Source organism: Rhamphochromis longiceps, linkage group LG1 (genome assembly GCF_057381845.1).
Source record: "Rhamphochromis longiceps isolate RC_006_pf linkage group LG1, R_longiceps_female_GT1.1, whole genome shotgun sequence".
NCBI classification, from domain to species: Eukaryota; Metazoa; Chordata; class Actinopteri; order Cichliformes; family Cichlidae; genus Rhamphochromis; species Rhamphochromis longiceps.
Genome location: NC_140557.1, coordinates 24,485,715 through 24,506,839, shown reverse-complemented (window position 1 = coordinate 24,506,839; position 21,125 = coordinate 24,485,715). Strand labels below are relative to the sequence as shown.

The following is a 21,125-nucleotide window of genomic DNA, read 5'->3' as shown; positions in this document are numbered from 1 at the left end:
AATTCAGAAGCTTGATTGTATGTCTGTAACACAAATTCTGTAGCCTTCAAGCTGCCATGCGGATTCTAGCTTATTATGCCGACAAAGATAAGGAAAATGTTTATCAGACCCCTGGCTTCAATAAAACCAAGAATCCAAACTTTTGTTGGCTTCCGTGTGTGTGTGTGTGTGTGTGTGTGTGTGTGTGTTTGTACAACATTTGATTAGAGTTGTGTGTGATGAGAAAGCAACGGTTACAACTTTAAGTCACACACATCAACCTGTGAGATCTACATACCCCTAATCCTAACCCTATATTATAAGAATGTTTTTTTTTTTTTATTTATTTTTTTGGCATTGGAAATTTTTCTTTCTTGATCCTCGACAATAAGGGGACAAAAATAAATCAATATTTCAGATTTTATTTCGCTCTTTTTTTTTTTGAAGTGCTTCATTTATCTCTAAAACATTGTGATAACTTCTCACCATGTTCAGGGTTACAACACATTTATACTGTAGTTGTAATTCAATGTATTACACCAGTCACATGCATAGTGTCGGGGTTTTTTATGTTTTATTCCAAATGTTATTTCCAGCATCTTTGGACTTCTGCAATTACCTAGGCAACCTTTAATGCTGCTTAGCGCCACGAGAGAGCAGTAAAGTACGGGGGGGGGGGGGCTCTACAGCACAGCTTATGCCCCTGAAAAAAAATTAGGCCTATCCTTTCATTTGTTGAAGTTAGACTAACTTTACATATATGGTACGATTTCTAACCTGCATTGACTTCTTTAATAACTCGGTGAAACCAACCTGCTTTATACGCAGAGAATTGGCAACATGTAATTTGAAATATGTCTGTATTTTGTATCAGACATGTTCACATATAAAACGTAAGAGGAAAAAAAAGCTATGTGGATCATGATGGTGATATTCAGTGGGTTTTAAACTCCATATAAAGACAAGCAGTCATACACTGTAATCCCCTTGGGAAAATAGAAATCGTGTCACCAGGCCTGGCTGGTGTTCAAATGCTGCACGGTCACACCGACGAATGTGAGTGTGTGAGAAGGGCTCGGTACTGTCGGCGTGGTTCCGGCTGGATTCGTTTTGCAGGCTGTTTGGGAGCACTTAAACCGGGCGCAGAGCCTACTCTGAAGAATGTGCAGTTTTCAGGAGGGCGGAGACAAGCCTGCTTTCCATCCACAGCGAGGGACAGCGGCGTCCGTACGCAGCCGTACTGCGCGCTGCTGCTGCTGCTGCTGCTGTGGAGGCTGCATAATTAAGTTTACAACAGGAGACAGCGCGGATCTCTCTCGCTTCTTCTGGGCCACAATGGGTGAATGTTTTTCGGTCTCACAGCACGGCAGGCATTTCCCCCCGATCTGCCGAACTAACCGGAGTCGTCCGTGGTAAAGTGAGTGGCACAAGGACTCGAACAAGTGACCCACCTAACATAGTTCTAAGTGCGGCTGTTTTAGAGAGGCGCAACACTGGAACCGGGAGGAACCGCCTGGAGGTGGAGGGGGTGGCTGCACTGATCCTATACCAGTCCTGCACGCGATGTTAAAGAGCAACTACCGTTGCGGTTTCACCTCGGGGTGGCTACGAGAAGTGGACTGTCCGGTTTGTTTTCCCCATCTGCTCCCAGCTTGCGTGGAACAAAGTGTGCTCTCTGTCACATAAGCCGCGCAGTGAGGTAGATCCAGGAGGACTGGCAGCGTCGGTTTCCATTTGTCTCTCTCTCTCTTAAAAAAAAAAAAGAGTTCAGCTTCTCCAGAAATCATGAGGACCACCGAGGAGACGGAGGGCTTTGACGGCGAGGCCTCCAACACTTCCATGATCTCCGGGGCCAGCAGTCCCTACCAGCCCACCACCGAGCCCGTCCATTCGCGGAACGTTTTTGGGGGGATAGTGTGCGACATGGAGTACCTCAAGTCATACTTGGGGATTTTAAAGGTGGTTGAAGTGGTAAGTCAAAGCATGGCGACATCGTTGCAGTAATACTCAGAGATGTCCAGCCTTCCTGTAAGTGGCCAAGCTGTGACGCACCGTTGGTGCATAACTTCTACTGATCAGCAACTAACATGTGGAGGAAAACTCAACTTCCAGGGGGCAAAACACGATAAAGTGCAGCTATAGTTAAACTCGCTGTATGCTAAGCATTAATACCTTACTTATTATTTATGTGCAATAATAACCCCGAGGTTTCATTCTAAAGTTAGCCACACCGGTCCTGGCTTAACCTTCACTGCATCCCTACTAGAGGTCACTTCAACAGTATGCCCACCCCATGACTAGTGAATGTATAGAGGCGAGCTTGTTTTTGAATGGATAATGGCTCCTACATAATAGGGTACTATTCCAGAGGGATTTATAGTGTTTAATAATGTCTGCCATTTGCCACTTGCACTCCTTGAACGTCTTGATAACTTTTAGTTACCACTTGCATATTTGCAAGTAGTTCCATTTTTTCACTGTGTGGCTGTTTGCTGCTCCAGACCACTTAAACACGTGTGCAAATACGGCTGTACTCGGTGAGGCACCTGGGAAAACCTGTATGTGTTACCCATTCAGTTGCTGTTGAGGATAAAAAAGTGTTATCACCATTTCTTTTCACGCTGTAGTCAGTGGAAAACACATTTCTGATGGAATTTTTGAATCAGTTCACCCAAACCAGATGTCTGAACTGGTATAAGAGGCAACAACAAAGCACAATGAAAGGGTCCCAAAGATCTGATAACTCACCAGAGGAGGAAACATCTATCAAACTGGGACCATTTCTCTTCTTCCTCTGCCAAGAAAAATTCACTACGGGGCTACACTCATACACATGTTGGAGTGTATCCCCAACAACACGGAGGAGAACAATGTATGTGGGAGGCAGTTTCTCTGCAATACTTTAAAAACTTATGCAGAAAAAGTTTTAAGGTTGTTTTTTTTTTTAGCTTGTGGGTGGCTGAGTGTCCCAGTGGTCTGAGAGAAGTTCACAGTCTGTTGCACACCTGTGATGTTTACCTGTATGTGGGAAGGAAGGCTAGGAATCCTTCTGTCATCAGCGTGGGAGAAGTTTGGAGCAGGCGGTAACTTAAAAGTATTAGATTTATAATCTTCACGCATTTCATAGCAAACCGGAAATGTTTGAGTATTGCCTTAGACTTTGCTGGTTAATTAATTTCTTTTGGTTTTTTTACTTTTAGCCACAGAGCCACATCCTCTGCCCAGACATAAGACACCATAAAATTACATTCTCCACCTGTGCAAACATCCAGGTGCTTGGTTTTGTGGTTTTAATGTAATTGCATATATGTATATATATATATATATATGATTCTGCTCCTGCAAAGTGAAAAATGCTATGTATGTTTTTTGGGAGGTGTGCCTGTAGATTACCTGAATAGCAGTTTCTTTCTCATTTAACAATTTAAGCCAAACTCCTTATGTCTTAAGTTTTGTCTAAACACAAGCATCTGTGCAAAGACTTTGCCCTAAAAATAATTCTAGATTTGTTTACAAAAATATCTGTGATACTTCAAAGTCTCATTTTGCTCTATTCCAGAAAAAGTACTTAGTTGTGATACCCCAAAATAGGCCAAGTCATGAATAGCGCATAAATAACTCATTAAAAAAATCAGTTGAGGTATTTGAAGTAGAATCTGTATTACAGGCATTGTGGGTACAAGAGAACAAGCGTCATCTCATATCTATTAATAATCTTCAGTTTGTACTTTAGACTTCAGAAGCGTGGGAGTACTTTTGCAGTTTCAGATAGCCACATTTCTCCTCTGTGAACAAGGAGAGGACCAGTCAAAGTCATCCAAGTTTATATTCAGTGCCTTAGAGGAGGCCTTGAGAGAAGAGGCCTTTAAAGGCATCCTGCCAAGCATTAATGGCTTCATCGGCTTTCATTTTTACTGCTCTCTCCTCTAATTGTTTCACTCTGTGCCAGCCAAGGAGCAGTGATGATCTTTCAGAGCTGGAAAAACAAGCAAAACAATGTGGAGGAGATGCACTGCAAAAGGGCATCATGTAGCAAATGGCAGCAGTCTACTGTCAGCAGTACACTCGATGCTCCAGTTTATGGTTGGGACGTCTGTATCGACTAGGTATTTATTCGTTATCTGCCATCTGTTTATTGGCAAGTAAGAATAGATTTGCTGACGGCAGCCTTTATCTGTTATGTCCAATCAACCTAAAGGGCTTTATAAGTGGAATCCTGTTTTATAAATTTGTTTGACTGAATTCTGTGTTAAACAGTTGAATAAATGGCTGAAAGACACTAAAGTAGTTGGGTTTAATCCCCTCAAACCTTCCTTTTTTCATACGTCCTTTTTTTCACAAATATGCATTTGCCAAAGCTTTAAGGGGGCCAGTCACCTGTCATATCTTGGGTGAATTGATACATGTGATGCTGCTGCTGTTGGCCCTGCACTGAGCAGTACAAACTCTCAGTGGCAGGTAACCTGATCGAGGTGCGCCCATCCTGACAGCAGGTTTGTCTTTGTCTCTTTGTGACCGGGTCAACAAAGTCCAGCTGATATTCACATCATGCACGTCGACATAGTGACAGGAATTTGATACCTTGTTGGGCCTTATAGTACACCTATCAATCACACTGTTTCCCAGCAAGGCTCATGCCTTCATGATAAATAACAGCTTTTCTGTTATGGTGTGTATCCTGCCCTTTTTTTAAAGTAATATTCTAACAAGTGGAGGTTAAATATTAAGGAGAGGTGTTCTTTCTCCAAATCTTGTGTAATGAAGTTACCATATGCTCCCAAATGTCAGCACACGCTTAACCGAGAGAGACGCCATGTGCTTTACTCTCGTGTGGTTGAAACACGACTTATTTGGATCTTGCAGGATGGCATAAAGACAACAGGAATGTTGTGCAGGCACGAGGGGAGACATGTATGCTGTTGCATATGTGCAGCAACACACTTTTCCTCTGGGGTGAAATTTAACCAGCATTCAGGGTAAATTTTCCATCTCATACCCGACTGTGAGCTCCTGCTAAAGCACATTCAATCTTTTGGGTCGTTTTTAAGGTGTTTTTTTTGCATGAAGTAGTACAGTGTGGAAGTCCTGCACATAGTGTTGCAAAGTTTCAACAATAAAGCCTCCCATTCTCCTCCTTTAATTATCTGTTCACAACAGATGGCGTATAAGAAGGGGATCGGCATCCAAGATGTCCTTAAGGCAACTAATAATGTGCTAAATCCCTGAGATAAGGACTTGTTTGCATGTAGGAGAAAGAAGGGAAAGAAAGCTGACACATTTGTTCCTGCACATACGATGCGTGATGAATAGACTGAACAAGAGAGAAGGTTGACGTATAATCAATACTTACAAAATTATCCAGTGTGGTGCTTGCAATTCTCCGCCTCCTCCCCTGTGACTGCCTGACACCTGCTACACAGGGGCATGGAGGAAGTAATATGCTTTCTTTGAGAGACATTACATCATCTCCCAGTGCAGTGCACTTCATTCCTGTTTGGGTGTGACCCTTTCAGTTGTATTTCAGTCAAAGACAGGCTGCTATCCAGCTACACACTCTAATGAGGCTTCGGCAACTGCACACAATTCAACTGTTGTCCTAACGATAGTCTGCCCAGTCGACTTATTTTCTCTTCCTTTCGGTTTCCTGTGAGGTAATGTCACAGACAGAGATTTAAATGATCAGACTGGAGTTTGACAAACTGTGGAGGGTTTTCCCCTTATGCTTTACCAGTGCCAGTCATCCAACAGCTCTGCTCACTGAACAGGATAAACAGGGTTGAATAAATGATCGTTTTCTGAGATAAAATCTGCTAGACTTGCTCTTTGTTAGTTATGCTAGTGTAGAAACATACATGTTTGAGCATTTAGAAGTTTATTCTTTGCTTCTTTGTAACATAACACCCACCCACCAGGCCGGCCCGTGACACTGAATTAGATAAGCAGTTAAGAGGATGGATGGATGGATGGATGGATGGATGGATGGATGGGTGGCCAACAAGGTGTAGGAGTGTAGTGGTAGAGATAGTTCTTTTATTTCAGCTTCATCTCACTGATTAACCAACACTTATCTACAATCGAGAGTCCAAGAAACTGGCTGTGTCAGAAGGGAGGGTAGATTGTCCGCTAATCGCGTGTTCGGTAGTTTGACCCTCTGCTCCTCCAGCCCACATGGGGGAAGATACTGAATCCGAATTGACCCCATATTGCACTTGGTGTGGGATAGTCGAGAATAAAATGCTGTCTAAATGAATGAAGTTCTTTGAATGCTCAGTATCCTACATGCACATATTTACCATGGACCTTACTTAATTAGTCCCACAAGTTAGCTAAGCTCTAGCTTTGTGCTACAAGCGCCGTGCATGTCAGGTTAGATGACGGTTCTAAAGTTTAAATGGTCTTTGCATTAGCAGGATACTGGAGTAGACTCCCTGTGACCCTGCGATGGATAAGCAGTTAAAATAAAATGGATGGCTGTTTAAATTAATGTGCCTGAACTGACTGGGTGTGCCAGCACAAGCACAATGTGGGTAAATTTATTAAATGTTGTGGGATTTAATAAGCTATTCATGTGACCCGCACAACACTGTGAAGCTGCAATTGTGACTCAGAGATTACAGTACTTTGCAAAAGTCTTGAGCAATCCCTCCTTCTTTTATATTTTGCCAGCAAAATGGGAAATAGATGCAGTGATTTCTAGAAGCACGTGAAAACATACGTGGAAGTACAGGTATATAAGGAGAAAAAGAGTTGGTGCAATTCTAATGAGCTTGAAAGTCAATATTTGGTATGACCACCTTTATTGTATCCTGATATATTTTTACTGCATTAGATGAGTGTGTTTGTTCACTGTCAAGCTGGAAAATTAGGCCATTCCCAATTAGACATTTTCAAGATGATATTGCATGGTGAATGAAAATCTGATGGTGCTTTTCTGCGTTCATTCGTCCATCAGTTTTTAAAGATCTTTTAAAAGTTTTTAAAGATCTTTTAGATCTTTTTAAAGATCTAAAATCCAACCCCAAACCACGATAGAGCCTCCACCGTGTCTTACAGATGGCTGTAGACACTCACTGTTGTACCCCTTTTCTGACCCGTGCACTCGCACTCGTCACTTTATAAGACCGGATGTTCAGGTCAGATCCTGTTTGATTTGGCTTTCCTCAGCCTTTCCTACCTGCGTTCCTTCTTTAAGAATGGCTTTTTGACACTCATCCTTTCCCAGACCGGGACAGGGGCGTCTCTCAGGTCGCGTGTCAGGTCTCTGTTGGATTTTTTCTGTTGTGTGTTTCCTAAGGATGTAACGTTCAGATACTAATACGGATACTGATACACTCCACATCATACTGAGATGCTGAGAGATACCAAATTGACAGGCTATCACAAAAGTGGCTAAAAATACAATTTAAAATAGGTTCTTTGCTAAGTGGTCTGTTATGTGCAGACACAGCACTGGTTCATCAGCTGGAGTAGGTAAACAAACAAACAACAACAACAAAATTCCTCCAAAAATGGAAATCCCAAGTGCCTGGCTCCTTGGAAGAAAAATAAATACGAGTTAGCTCAATACTCGTATAAACTACTGTACATGATGTTATTTTGATAAATGTTTTGTTTTAATGTAAAATGTAGTTAAAGGACAAATATCTGCTGTTAAAGTGATCATTTTTCTTTTGCAACAGAAGACACAGAGACAGTTGAGTAGCTAAAATAAGCCAGAGCCAAAGAAAAGGGGATGCTGTTTGCGCTTAAACTGCTTAGATTTGTTAGTAATGACAAGTAGTGAAATAAAAAAAATACCTGCCTCAAACTTGACCCAGTTTCTTCAGTAACTTTCTTTGAAAAGCAAAAAATGATCTTACCTTTCAAGCTTTGCTACTTGAGCGCAGCTCCTTGTTTAATGTTTTAACAACTTGGACAAAAAGCCATTCCTGCATGGAATATTACAATAATCCGAAATCATCTTAACAGAAACTGTTTAGCACGAAAGTTAGTATTTATTTTTCCATGTTCAAATATGGGCTTTGTGATTCACAACCAACCCGCATACAGTAAATGAAGCACAGATCCTGCAAGCCATTGTGCTTCTTAGATCTTTTTTTGAATAGGTCTTGTTTGCTAAAACACAGATGCAAACAGTAGGCGATGGCTCTTATTATATCTCAATACATCAAAATTCATTTTTGCTTCAATGATGGAAAACCATCCAGGCCAAGAGGCAGTAAAGCAGCACCAACTAACGATACTCAGCTATGCCGCTGCGCTTTGCTGCTGGGTTGATGCTTGCAAGCTGATGTTTTATCAGCTCAAAGGATATCTTCCAAGTAACACTGAGGAGTGGGAAGCTGTTCCTTGGCAAAGTTTTGTTTTTTTTTGAGTGCATTTTGTTGAGTGTGGATGAGATGACTGTGTGTGAATTATTAGTCAAACAGATTGTGTTCGATCTGTAAATTGCATATGTCTGATATGTGATTGCTGTTGTTTTGCATTAAATGACCTTGAGTGAAGTTTCACTAACATTGCGTAGACTTTCAGGGGTAACATTTGTAAATGAAAGAGAAAGGAAAACTGGAGTCTCTTATCACATCCTTCACGTCTGCTCATGCAAAACTGGCCTTTGCAGTTTGCATAAAATTAGAAAACTGATTCTTAGCTACTTCAGGTCGGTATTATGTTGCATTTTCATGGTTTTGCTATGCCTCTTGGTTTTGGACTGCTCCTAGGCAGTTGGCAATCTGTGTGTGGTTTTGTCGGGGTCTAGATGGCAGAAGAACACCTAAGTAGCAGAATTCTTCCCATACTGTGGTTTGTTGATGGCTGTTGGCTGGAAGCGGGCATCTTCACAAACTGCCAGGAGCAGAACTCATGGGATCACAGACTCTGGTCTATTCATAGGACAATCGCTTTATGAACTGGAAAGTTTGACATTTCAATCCCATAATCTTACAGAAATAACTTACAGTATTCTTTATGCTTATATTCAATATACTGACTAGGCATGTATATATTTTAAGTTTTTATATACTTTGTATTTAATGTGCTGGCGTATCATTTGTTAACTGGCGTCGCTGGTAAGACTCACTGTCAGATTTGTCCAAGCTTCAGAAATGAAGGTCAGACATATTTTGTCAAAGGTCTGACGGATCCCACAGTTATTCAGAAAAGAGACTGAATAATGAACTCCATTCTAGGATAATGAATGCAGACTGCTCATGCTGACCTAGTTTTTAGTTTTTAGAGATGATTCACTAATCAGCCAGTGAATTATCTAACCTGTTGTTGGCATAATATACTCAATATATCCCTGCACTATTAGCACCACACTCATGCTTCCTGGACAGTGTGACTGTACCTGGCTGCAGGATTTTTTTCAGAGTGGTAAATGTGATATAGTAGCACTCAAAGTGCTTGAGACTACATTTAAACATAAATTTGTGCAGTGCTTTATCATATATGAGCACTTTATCTACCTGTCATCCATAGCCAAATTTAGAACCAGCAGTTGTCTTTGGCGTGCAGAAACGATGGATTATAAAGTGAAGTCTTAACATATAAATGCTGGTATTTTGGTAAAGAACTTGCAAATTACACATAAACCCCAGCTGTGCTTTGAATTAGAAGCTTTCTTGCAATAAGGTGACAATGCTAACCAAAGCACCTCCTTGCTGCACATAATAAGATAAAATGTGCAATCAGTGTACCAGTTATAAGTAAAGACGGCGTAGTCCTGTGCAGTACTGTAAAGGAGTTTGTCTATGGCCTGAATACTGAACTTCTAGCTTTGGGATTGTGTCCATATCGCTTGTCGGGGGAATTTTCTCCCATCGTTACAGTTCTTGTTTGGATCCAGTTTGAATCAATACAGTATTTGGATTCCCCAGTTAACAATGCAGAGGTCATCAGCATGACTGTGGCTGTGGTGAACGGATGTTGATAGATCCTGACCACCCTCTGCACCAGCTAAAGACCTCCTCTAACATCTGGTTCAGCTTTGCTGCCACAAGGACATATACAGAAAATCTTTACCATCTCACACCACGATACCTGCATTTCTCTGTTAGATGTCTCTTATTAAGCTCATTTGAACACTGCACTTTTTCAGTTTTCTGTTAAGTTTTTCCATTCGTTATCTTTCCAGGCTATTTGATTTTGTGATATTGTATTTATTTTATTGAGATAAGCTGTTCCCAACCTGTGGAATAAACAAAGTGTATCTTATTTGTATCTTATTTTAACTCTTGTCTCTCCTGTCGTCTTCCCTCTCACTTCAGGTCCTTTCACTCATCGGCTTCATCTGCATAGAAACTATCATGATGTGTTCCCCCTGTGGAGGGGTCTACTTCTTTGAGTTTGTCAGCTGCAGTGCTCTTGTGGTGACAGGAGTCCTCCTCCTGATCTTCTGCCTCAACATCCACACCAAGGTGCCCCACGTAAACTGGAGCCTCACGGTACGTCCACACTACAGAGTGTTAACATAGCTCATGTACACTAATGTACTGCTGAACCTCTAAATAAAGAACAGGATGACTAATGTTAATGCAGTTTATGATGATACTTGGATTGCCGTTGAGGAGAGATAATTCCTCAGGAGATACAGATGAATAGTACAGCATTTAGATAAATTCACTATGAAATTTCATCTTCATGCACGCATTACAGCCGGCATCGGCATCCGGTTTTAAAGTTCTAATCTCACACATGAACCCCCTTACTCTCCAGATATGGAAAGATGTTATGTCTGTTCACTATCTACAATCGGTTGTCATGTCCTTGTGGCTGATAGCAGAGTCAAAACACTCCTCAGCATCAGAGGTCATCGTACTCCTGAAGACTCCCCTGAGGCTTGTGCATTTTCAGGCCTTCCCAAATATAGAAGTTAATCCTGAAAAAAATCAATTTAAAATCAGGCAACATGACATTTTAGAAGAGTAGGGTTTAAATTTGCCCTCTGAAACCTTACTGGTTTACACAGCAGTAATTTTGCATTATTCTCGTCATATTTAGCGACAGTCTGGCTTATAATTTAATGCTTAGCTGCATGTGTAAATCTATCGATATGCTCACCTTATGATAATAATGCAGTGGTCCAGGTAAAGGTTTACATGGCATTAAATTTATAAGCTTTGGGTTTTTACTCTTCTTGAGACCAGTGACCAGTACAGTTATTAATTTTATCTACATTAGCAGCAGTAAAGACTCCCTGTACGTTTTTTTTTTTTTTTTAGCTCTATTTAAGGAGCTGTTATCATTTTAAGAGGCTTGTTAGCATTTAACTCAGTTTAGCTGTTAAGCAGCAGTAAAATACAGCGAGGCTGGCATGGCTTGATGTGTCTCTTGTTATTATGTTTACTTTCACTAGAACCTGACAGATATATGATTCACCGATACTGATATTTGTTTTTAAAAGTCTGATATAGCAGCTGATATTTCTTTCTTTCAGACACAGAACACAAACATTTCTTAAAAGTTGTTAAGTGCAGTCTTTACTACAATGATATGGCAGTGTGGGTTAAAAATGATCCTGTTTTATTATAACGACAAGTCGTGGATTACTGGTTTAGATGCTAGGATCAGACGGTTGTTGTGCTTCTGGTAATCCAAACATGACTTGCTGAGTTCCCTCTGGTGGACAAACTACAACAACAGTAACACTCACACCATTGTTGGAGGGTGTTTCTCCCATCTCTACTTTTTTAATTAGAAATGTTATTTAGAAATGCACATTCCAGTATATTGGTAAATAGTGGGTATCAGCTGATTTACTCAGCCTGCTCAACCAATAAATGATAATAAAAACTATACAGAGCAAATCATACTATTAAAACAAGATTCGTTTTTAAACAGGATTCTTGTGTAATCTTAGTAAGGACTCACAAATAGATACACATAGCAAATATTAGTGAAATCTGTTTCTGTTTTGTTTCCTAAGAGAAAAAAATATCAGCTGATAAATCACATTTTTTTGCTTGACTGAAAATAAACATGCATAATAATAAAAATACACAAACGCATGGTGGCTGTCTGCCATCAATATCAGTTTAAAAAACCTTACATCAGTCAGGCTCTACCAATAGCTGATATCAGGAAGGTTAGCTAATATCAGCCAGGTTAGCTAATATTAGCCAGGTTAGCTAATATTAGCCAGGCAGTGATTTTCCTTTTTGTCTTTTTTTTATCTTCTTCTTCTTCTTTTTTTTGCCTGTCCCGTTTAGTTCTTTTGCCATCAGAATTGTTGTCTAAAGCCAAAGAAAGATGCCCAACGGATTTACTTTTTTTTTTTATCTTCTTGATGATTGTTCTGTTTTAGCATTTATGCAAGGAGATTTAAGCTTATTATTTAAACAAAGCATTTAAACTTAGTTTCTTTCTAAAGTAAGAAATTGAAACAAGCTTTACTTGAACTTCTGTTTGTTGAATATTGTTCTGTATTTAGCACTAGAATAAAATCTAGCACAAAGTCATTACAGTTTCCATGTTGCTACCAGGATGTGCACTGTCAGCTGTAAGAAAATGAGCTGGTGGGTATTCTCCAGGAGATACTGGCTGCCTCTCACTGTTTGCCTGACAAGCAGTTGGTGGTGAGTTCTGATCTGCAGCCAAGTGTCTTTTACAGACACGTGTAGAAGAAACTTCTTTGACCATACTTCCAGCTTACAGTACATACTGTAGTAAAGATGTGGATGCTAAGCCAGATGTTCAGATCTAACCACAGCTATCAGATTGCTCTACGGTATCCTTAGTACAGTATTCCACCTCAAACATGAAGAGAGGGTGTGCCTTTGGCGTCTGCTTTTGGCAGAGTAACACCGAATGAAAGCGTTTTACAGTCCCATAGAGGCCAGGGCTAATTTAAGAGTGCTGATTTAGGAACTTTTACCAGATACCTGTAACCATTACTGTCCATATAATCCAAAATCCTTCTGTTTGCTCTTTTCAAGACTGCCTGTTCTTTTTCGTCTTAAGCCCGCTGGCGTTTCTCCTGTCACTTCTGCCTGGTTATTATTTTTCCATTTAGGAGATTAATGGTTAAATAATGAAATGTTTAATTAGCATGTACACTGTGTGTTTGTGTGCTTAAGCCTGAGCTCAGGAGTTGGCATTGGGTTCACACAAAGAGGTTGGAGTTTGATGGCCTGTGGTTTGGCACACTGGTGTTGCTGGACTTTATGCTGTTATGCAAAAGAATAAAGGTGAATTTGTCAAATATGAAGGACTTTTTTGGTTAGCAAAATGTTGCAAACAAAGGTTTACCGAACGTGTTACTTTGCAGATTTAACAGTGTTTGCTCTCACTCCAAACTGCTTAGCTGACGAGCCCACGTTCCTTGGGCGCACTCCACGGTGTGGGCTCAGCCACACGCTGTTTATGTCTATCGTAGTCAAAGCTGCTCCGGTCACATTGGTCCCCTGGGAATTTTACCACGAGTGAGCATTTCACAGTATTAACCAACTGTTAAACCTTATGCTGACTTTTCTGTTTCCCAACTACAAACTCTCAGTAGAAGGGTTCTTAATCTAACAATTACGTGCTATACGATCCCATCTCCTCCACTTCCCCCTCTGTGATGACTTTGGCAGCACAGAGGGGGAAACACAGGCCTTGACCCTATTCCCCTTCTTCCAAATGGAAATGAATGCAGTCCTAGGACTCTTTTGTAAAGCTACTCTGTAACTTTAGGTGATTAAATTAAACTCGAGGATTTAGTTTTTGAAGGCAGATAATTCGGTCCATTGTTTTCCTCATTCACAGCCAAATAGCTGTGGGTCATGCTAGGGGGATTCTGGGACAGAAATGAGGCAAAACTAAAGACACAAAGGGAGAGACAGATAATAGTGTTGTTATTCTCTCGTTGGAGGGAGAGTGGCCGTTCGATTGCCCTGCCAGTATTTTCTGGTTGTTTTGTTCTGAGAACAGAGAGTATCTCATCACAGTTAATACATGAATGAAGTAAGTAGTTCAGGGTGGAAGCCCACAACTGGATGCTGAGTTGTTCCACTACAGTAAGCTGTTAAACAGCATTTCCAAACAGCACTGTAGAGACAACAGTCACTTAGAATCCCACTTTATTCTTTTCCTTTCATGGTAAAATGTTTGCATTCAGGCAATTACCATTATTGCTGGTCAGATAGAGCGCAACTTTCGAGATGGAGACTTTAAATTTTTCATAGGCTGTGAAATTCCATGCTAGTTGTTTACATGCACATTTTTCTATTGGACCTATATGGTAAAATTCAGGAAAGAATATAATCACATGTGTGATCTGTGACTTTTGGGCGAAGGTAAAGCAGAGAGGTTGAGAAACAACTGAACTGACTGTGGGATTGAAGTGGCATCATGAAAACGCGCAAAATCGTTTGTGCACATGAAAGAGCACAATGGAACAGGAATATCTGGTTGGCTGTGTCTCGTTTAACCAGTTTGACAAGCTGGATGGGAGTGCATGAGTAATGCGAGCAGTGTTTGCAGTACGCTGAGTGTGCACCTTTGAAGTGGGTTTAAGATTACGGTCGAAGGTTAAGATCATAACTGTGGTGTTCATTGACTTTCCCAGTTAACATGTAGAGATATGGTTCTGTATTTATGTTACTGATTAAACCACGAGATCAGTGGCACATTATCTCACTTTTTATGCCCTGCTGAGGTATGTGCATGCACATATGTGTAAGTCTGCGACCAGCTAGCCTTTTTGACTTTGCTATTGTATGGTCCATGCGTGTCATATGAGAGACCATGTCTGCAATGATTATAATCACGCCTCTGATCACGAGGGCCGTGCCCCAGCCACGCTGAGCCCTTCAATATTAACCCCCTCCCCACAGTTTGGCGTGCCAAGAACAGGAGAGCGGTACTTGAAAAGCAACTGTCTCTTTCACATTACTTCCTATGTGTAAAAACGTGGGGGATGGAGTTAGTTACATGTGTGGACTGAGTGTTTGTTTGAATTGAATGAATGAGGTGCTAGGTGGCTTTTAAAAAAATATGTGCTGTTGGCTTCTTTGCTCTCCTGTGGTTTTTGGATATGGAGCACCAGGATGCAGTCTGGCTGGTTAGAAGAGTGCAAACAAGCTCTGTTTGTTCAGTATACAACATCAGCCACAATGTGCTCAGTCCTTAGACTAATAGGAGGCTACATTGTGCCAGTTTTTTTTTAATTAGTCTTGTGGGGTTTAACTAATGCACATCACTGGCAGCAGCTTTCAGACAGCTCAGTTTTATCTTGAGCTCACATTACATTAGTTTGTTATTTCAGTGGTGTGCTTTGGGGTAACAAACATGTTGTGCTGTGATTTAAAATGTATTTTTGTTGTTTTAAAAGTTATTTAAATGTAAAAGCAAGAGGCAGCTGTAGGATATTTGTTGCCGTGAGTGCTTTAAGTAGATTAAATTGAAGTTTTATGTTAAAACACCAGGAGTGGATATTTTTTATTTGTTATTATAACCCAAGGTTGGTCTAAGAGGAAGGATGTCAAGAGGGAAGTTCAGGAATTCTGCCTTCTTATTACCAAGTCTAGAAATAGCCAAAATAACAAGTATCCTAATGATGTTGTGTAGAAATAAATAGCAGGTACAATTATGGTGAAAGAAAGAACACACTATTTTAATTCTAAGGTTTTATCTATCAAGATTACACTGAGTCATTATTTATTAAACAAAAAAACTGAGCCAAATGCAGAAGCAGCATGTAAACAAACTAAAACAAAACAAAACAAAACAAAACTAGGCACACCCTTTCCATGGGGATTAAGAGGGTCTATAAAAGCAGTGGTTTTGGCAGTTTGCTGGCCTGGAGCGTTCAGGGGGAAAGAGATCAGCAATGATCTCAGAGAAGCTGCCCAGCAATCTGGAAAGGCCAAATAATCCAACAAATTTAAAGTCCATCATTCACAATGACAAAGATTATTCACAAGTGGTAACAGGTAAGACAGCCGATGGTCTTCCCAGAAGTGGACATCCAGGCAAATTCATCCCAAAGTCAGACTGTGCCATTCTCAGAGAAATTGCAAAAAAAAAGTCAAGACTCAAATGCTGTGGCTGGACCATAAGAGAGCCGTCGCATAAACAAATGCCCACAAACCTCAATGAAATGAAGCAAAGGAGAGCAGGCCAGAATTCTTCCACAACGATGTGAGAGACTGATGAAGTCATGCAGAAAATGATTACTTCAAGTTATTGCTGCTAAAACTGGTTCTACAAGCTACTGAATCATGGCTTGGTTTCTGCTAAATAAGTAATGACATGATGATGTAGTGTGTCATGTGCTGTCATTCAGCTCAGGTTGTATTCAAGACATGGAAAGAAAGAAATATGTCCTGATATGTAAAACCTTAGAACTGATAGGGGGTGTACTTTCTTTTTACCACGACCGTACAATTCTTCCCAACAGGAGGTTAAAAAACAAACAAGAAGACAAGGAGCACCAAAGAATAACTCCAAATGAATCATCAACTACTCTTGGAAAAACAAGGGAGTTTTGGATCAATGGTTTTCTGTCACGAACTTTGAATTCTTGTTATTATTTAACGTTCTGTTGGTTCGCAGGTTGTTCATTGTTGTTTATTCTTGTTTTCCATGTTTCTAAATATCTTGAGTCCTAATTCTTTTCTTTTAGTTTCTGGTTATTTTCATGATTATTCTGTTTCAGGTTTATTTTGTATAGTCTATTCTTTTATTAGTCTTGCCCTTGTGCCTCTCTGTGTCAAATTTGTAGAACTGAGCCTGTCATCTGTCAGTGAGGGGAAAATAGATGGGAAACACAGGAGGAACAAATCAGGATGATGAGACAAGGGAAGTAGAACTCAATGTAAAAGCACAGGTTACAAAAGACTACCAAAAAAAACCGGGAAGTAACTACACAGAGATGACCGACTTGACATAAAGGGCCACAAGGGAAGGATTAACAGAACAAAAAACTAATGCAGAATATGTCTGTGAAGGTTCTCAGTCATCCAGGTCATCGTAGTCTAAGGAGCTTGAAACTCGGGCGAGTTCTCCAAACATGACATCCCAGTGTACTTTAGGCCCAGCCACACACTCAGACAAAACCTGGTTCATCTCAAAGATAAAACTCCTAAACACAAACTTAGCAACTTAGTGTATGATGTACAGTGTAGCGGGAAATGCTCAGACTTAAATTAGATTAGATAGATTAGATGAAACTTTATTAATCCCTCGGGTGGGTTCCTCCGGGAAATTCAGTGAAGAGTGGAGAGACCAAACAGCCACTTCATAAACATATGGCACAACATAGAAGAGCCACCTTGAAGGGACAAGACTCGGCGGTCCATCTGCATCTTAAGGACAAAGGTCACTCTTTTGAGGATGCTAATGTTCACATTTTGGACAGAGAAGACAGATGGTTTGAAAGAGGAGTGAAAGAAGCCATTTATGTCCACTGTGAGCGACCATCTTTGAACAGAGGCGGGGGTTTATGACACCAACTGTCTGTCATCTATAATCCAGTTTTGAGATCCCTTCCCAGATGCCTTAACGCCCACTCACATCCTGGGCCATCTGACCTCAGGAAATCACATGATAGGGTGGAGCTAGGCTTCACAATGGGTTCACCCGAAACCCTGGCTGATTGTGCACTACACCCGTTTTCACACCTTGGCTCATGTGATTAGGTAGAGGATCATCAAGGGGTCCGTTGTCCCTCTTGGGGACTTAAAATCTGGGACTCTCCACCAGTTGCTCTTAGAACTGAAGAAGCTTCTCGGATAAGAGGTGAAACGTCTTCAAGGAAACTTAAAGAAGTCCCGACGCTTTTCTTTCCAAGCTCCTTAGACTAATGCAGAATACTCATGAAAATACTTATAAACTGAAACAAGGAACTAGTACTCAAAAATAAACAGCAATGAAAACCTGAGAACCAACAGAACGCTAAAAAACAACAAGAATTCAAAGTTCGTAACAGAGAAAACCAAAGAGGACCTGTGGAGCCGTAGACCACACGTGAATGCATTCAAATAAATTCAAACAATGGGGAACATACCATGTTAAAATGTACTTTATCAAAATATACATTTACTTCATATGTTATTTTAGTATTGCCCAAAACTGCCAGGTACTGAAAACATCCTGTGTTCAACATTTCATTGTTGTTGATTTAAATCACAGGTGATCCCAGTCTTATATAACATCACTAATTCAGAGCTGTGATCTTTGTTTTTGTCTTCCTGTAGGACCTCGTTAACACAGGTGCCAGCACCCTGTTTTTCTTCTTGTCATCTCTTGTGCTTGCTTGCATCAATCACAACACTGGAGCTGAAATAGCAGCAGTGGTGAGTACTGACTCTTTGAACTTCATCCAGTAGCATCCTGCCTAGATCTATAACAAAGGAAGCATAAACGTGTGTAGATATGGATGCTATTTTTGTGCCTTACTTTACTGCAGCATCACTGACTGATGATGTCCATAGATTTTGTTTCTTACTGACCAGGCTGCTAAATTTCCTACCACTGCACAGTTCTGTATATGTGTTTAATTACACTAATTTATGCACTTGTAGAAGTTTTGATATATCAGACAACCTCATCAGCTTATTGAGCTGTAATCACGTAGTTTTGACATTTGTTGACACGTAAATGGTTCTGCTTCCCGTTTCCACCTGTGTGCAGATTTTTGGCTTCCTGGTGACTGTCGTGTACGGAATAAACACCTTCCTGGCAGTGCGGAAGTGGCGCCGTGGCACTGGGTGTCAGGGGGTGACTCAGGCCAGCGATTACATTCGGGCACGCACGGCATCGCGTGGCGAGGTGGAGCCACGACCTGAGCTTGCATGAGTGCTGGCAGACAATCAGGAAGACTAAGAGAAAGCCATGCTACCAGCAGCTGACTCTAATGGAAACAGCTCTGCCTTCAGAACAGTATTTCCACTCCAGTGAGACAGCCACCTTCGGCTCACCGCACGCTTTTGACTTCTCATCACAACACTTCAGCTGTGAATGAGGCTCCGTGGCTTTGTTCAGCAGCCGTCCTCGCTGCTCCTGCTGATACATAAACACTTAAGTAGAAAACCCTGGTCACATTTGACGGTGTGCTTTGTAAAACCCTTCATCTACATGTTTTTCTAAAGCATTTTGAAGGACAACTTCCCCTGAAAGGCTACAAAAAGAAAGCCTGACTTCTCCCCAGCTGTGCACCTACTCTGGCTCCAGTATATGTGTTGACTTTTGAGCACGCTTTGTCTTTCACTGTGAATGAAGTCCAGTAAAACAAGGTCAGCTTTTGTACAGTCTGCTTATGTCATGCCGCTGAAGTCTGTGGTAATAAATGTGATCATGAAATGAAGAAACCAGCGGACCAGCAACAAACCCTAACCTGCAGTCCAACCATGACTTCATTGTTCTTTCTCACAGCTTTTACCTTCTACCTTTGAGCAAGCCTGACATTTAATTTTTTAATTATACATGCGCTCATGAAAGTCTCCTTGTCCTTGTCTTGGCTAATCTTACACATCTTACTTTTACAGATGACTTTTAGCCACTATTGCCATGCTGCATTTGCTGTCAGCATTTATGGAGTAAGTGCAGATTACATTCACTACATTAGTCCACAACACTTAAAATGGGGAAAAAATAACCAGTCCAGTCCAGTTGGTTTGACACAATAACAGGGACATAATTTTCAGCAGAGCTTAAAAAGTTTTCCTTATAGATGTGTGTTAGGTCTACACTGTGAGCCTGGAGGAGGTTATATCAAGCAATGATAAGGTAATCCGTATCTTAATTTTGCACACGTCCAACACTTCAGGTAACACAAATCTTAAAAGTACATCAGTGAGATTAATTTTAAAGCAAACATCAGTAGATGGCGTGGTTGAGACCAATGTCATTAGCCTAGACACTGCTTCTCAGGTACTGACCCTCCTATATTACAAAAAAAAATCACAGGGTGCCTCGACCTAAACACTGTGTTTCCTAATGCCTTTCTAAATATTAGACTTGATGAGTCTGTGGGGTGGAAACATGGTACATTTAGCAAATCTGTGGTTGATTGAAATGTTTGTATATGTATCTACAATGATATTATCCCACATTTCATGTATTATGATATCCCTATCCTTCATTACCCTTATAGCAGCCTCTGCAAAGCCCATCCATCCAATACTGATTTCTCTTTAATATTTTTCAGTTGGTCAGTGCACCTGAAGTAAACAGGAAGTTAAACCTTTGTCTACTTATTTAGCATCTGATCTTCTTTTAATGTACACTACAGTTAAGACCTGAACCTTATTCGGGCAAGTTGACTATGGCCCCCTCTTCTGGTCTTTATATGAAATGTATCTTTTTGTTGCGTCAGTGGATCGGGTGTATAGTCAGATGATTTTACATTAGTGTGTTTATAAGTGAAGGACCAGAAATGTATTTGACTGTGGATTTTTTTTTAAATTAAGACTAATAAATGCCCTGAAGATGCTTGATTAACCAGGCATTTCTTAGATTTTAAATAACTTATGTTTTAATGCTGTTTCTCTTGGTTTGGTGATTGACATAGACGTATGAGAAGACAATCTTGTTCGTATTTATGTGTGTGTAACTTACTTTGATGGATTTGTTTTTGAGTAATACTATTACCATGTTCACTTAAGAATTTGTACAGCAACAAAATCACGCTATTGCATTATGCTATTTGGTCATATAAACCGACCATATTTGTCAAACGCTTATCAAGCTGCAGCTCTCTCTGTGTACGACTGTGCTGCAATATGTTACGAAATTTGTATTTATGAGAAAGAAAAGGCTTTCTGCTGGTTTGCAGGTCGTGACATAAACGGCAAACAATGATCCGATCACGAAGAAGTGTGGAGACTTCACACTGGTTTATAATGACATTATTGAAATGAAGACAGGTTTTTATTCAAACTTTTTTTTGCAAAAAAAAATCCAAAACCAAACAAAAACTAAACAAGCAGGCAACATACATCTACACTGGTTTTACAAAGGTACCCGTTTATAAAATGGTACTGTGTGGGGATGTTGTTCGAATGTTTCAAATAAACTGAAGGTTCTCCTACTTCTTGGAAAGAATAAATCATTTAAAACCATTTGGGAATGTTTGAAATGTGCACTTTCACAATGTCTGTACCCGTGTTACCTTTTTAAGCCTGTTTAAAGTTAAGGTTTAGGACAAGGGTGTCAAACATAAG

General features: G+C 40.5%; 1 protein-coding gene across 1 annotated transcript; it reads left to right on the top strand.

Moving 5' to 3' along the window:
• Positions 1-1,167: 1,167 nt before the first annotated feature.
• Positions 1,168-21,023, top strand: cmtm4 (CKLF-like MARVEL transmembrane domain containing 4). Its single transcript, XM_085402839.1, has 4 exons — positions 1,168-1,950; positions 10,248-10,424; positions 18,159-18,257; positions 18,595-21,023. Exons 1-4 carry the CDS (start codon positions 1,765-1,767, stop codon positions 18,757-18,759), a joined length of 627 nt encoding a protein of 208 aa, XP_085258965.1. The 5' UTR covers positions 1,168-1,764; the 3' UTR covers positions 18,760-21,023.
• The last annotated feature ends 102 nt before the right edge of the window (positions 21,024-21,125 follow it).